The sequence below is a fragment of the Temnothorax curvispinosus genome, unplaced genomic scaffold (genome assembly GCF_003070985.1).
Source record: "Temnothorax curvispinosus isolate PA1 unplaced genomic scaffold, ASM307098v1 QBEX01005273.1, whole genome shotgun sequence".
NCBI lineage: Eukaryota > Metazoa > Arthropoda > Insecta > Hymenoptera > Formicidae > Temnothorax > Temnothorax curvispinosus.
The window spans coordinates 1-885 of NW_020215053.1; the positions used below are offsets into that span (position 1 = coordinate 1).

At 39.3% G+C, this 885-nt stretch overlaps 1 protein-coding gene across 1 annotated transcript in view; it reads left to right on the top strand.

Moving 5' to 3' along the window:
• Positions 1–208: 208 nt before the first annotated feature.
• The window catches only part of LOC112454701, a gene marked incomplete at its 3' end in the record, with an annotated part of 1,532 nt that continues 855 nt past the window's right edge, over positions 209–885 (top strand). The window contains exons 1-2 of the mRNA XM_025016230.1: positions 209–428; positions 705–881. Of these exons, the coding sequence (XP_024871998.1) occupies positions 209–428; positions 705–881 (397 nt within the window). The remainder of the gene's footprint in view (positions 429–704; positions 882–885) is intronic.

Consider the following 885-nt stretch of genomic DNA (forward strand, 5'->3'; position numbering starts at 1 on the left):
TTTTTTTTTTTATTTTTTATTTTATATTAAATAGCCAGCATCTGTGGCATCGACCAGCACTGCTTCAACTTCGACTGATATTCGGCCCCTCACGGTGGAAACGGGTGCCGTGAAAAAAATTTTAGCCACACGTTCTCTAGAATCAGAATCAGAAGAAGAAGAAGCAGAACTTGAAGTTGTTAACGAGTTTTGGACCTTACCGGTGGAAATGGCTACCGGCGAAAAGAACAAAGATTTAGCGAGACGTTCACCTCAGTCAGAGGATTCGCGTAATCCGTGGCAAGAAAAAGCAAGAAAATTGGAAAACGAGAAGGTGGAAATGGAAAATAAAATCGATGCCTTGCAAAAACGGTTACAACAAGTACAGAAAGAAGCAGAAGAATGGAAAATTTTGGCTTATAAGATGAAAAACGAATGCAGGATATTGCGTAATGTAAATTATGAATTAAAAGGAAACATACTAGTCTTTTGTCGAATGCGTCCACGAACGTCAAAAGAAATGCTCCAGCAGAAAGCGTAAGTAAATGTGTTTTGCAATTATTAGAGAAAATTTTGTATAAAGTTTTTGAGAAGATCAAATTTGGAAATTAAAAAATTAATAATATATTTTCTTAATCCTTTTCTTAATTTCATGAGTTTCTGTTCTTACATCTACATATTTTCCTAATCGTGATAATATTCGTAATGATGATGTGGTATAACAGGTGGGAAAGAGAGTACCGTTCAACGACAGGCGGTCCTGCCTGTGTGGAGAAACGAGGATTGCGACGCGGCTTACTTGCAGCGGATCGACAGCAAATTTTTGTGCGCCGGTTACAGCCAGGGCGGCAAGGACGCGTGTCAAGGTGATTCAGGTGGACCGCTGATGCTGCAAATCAACGGTCA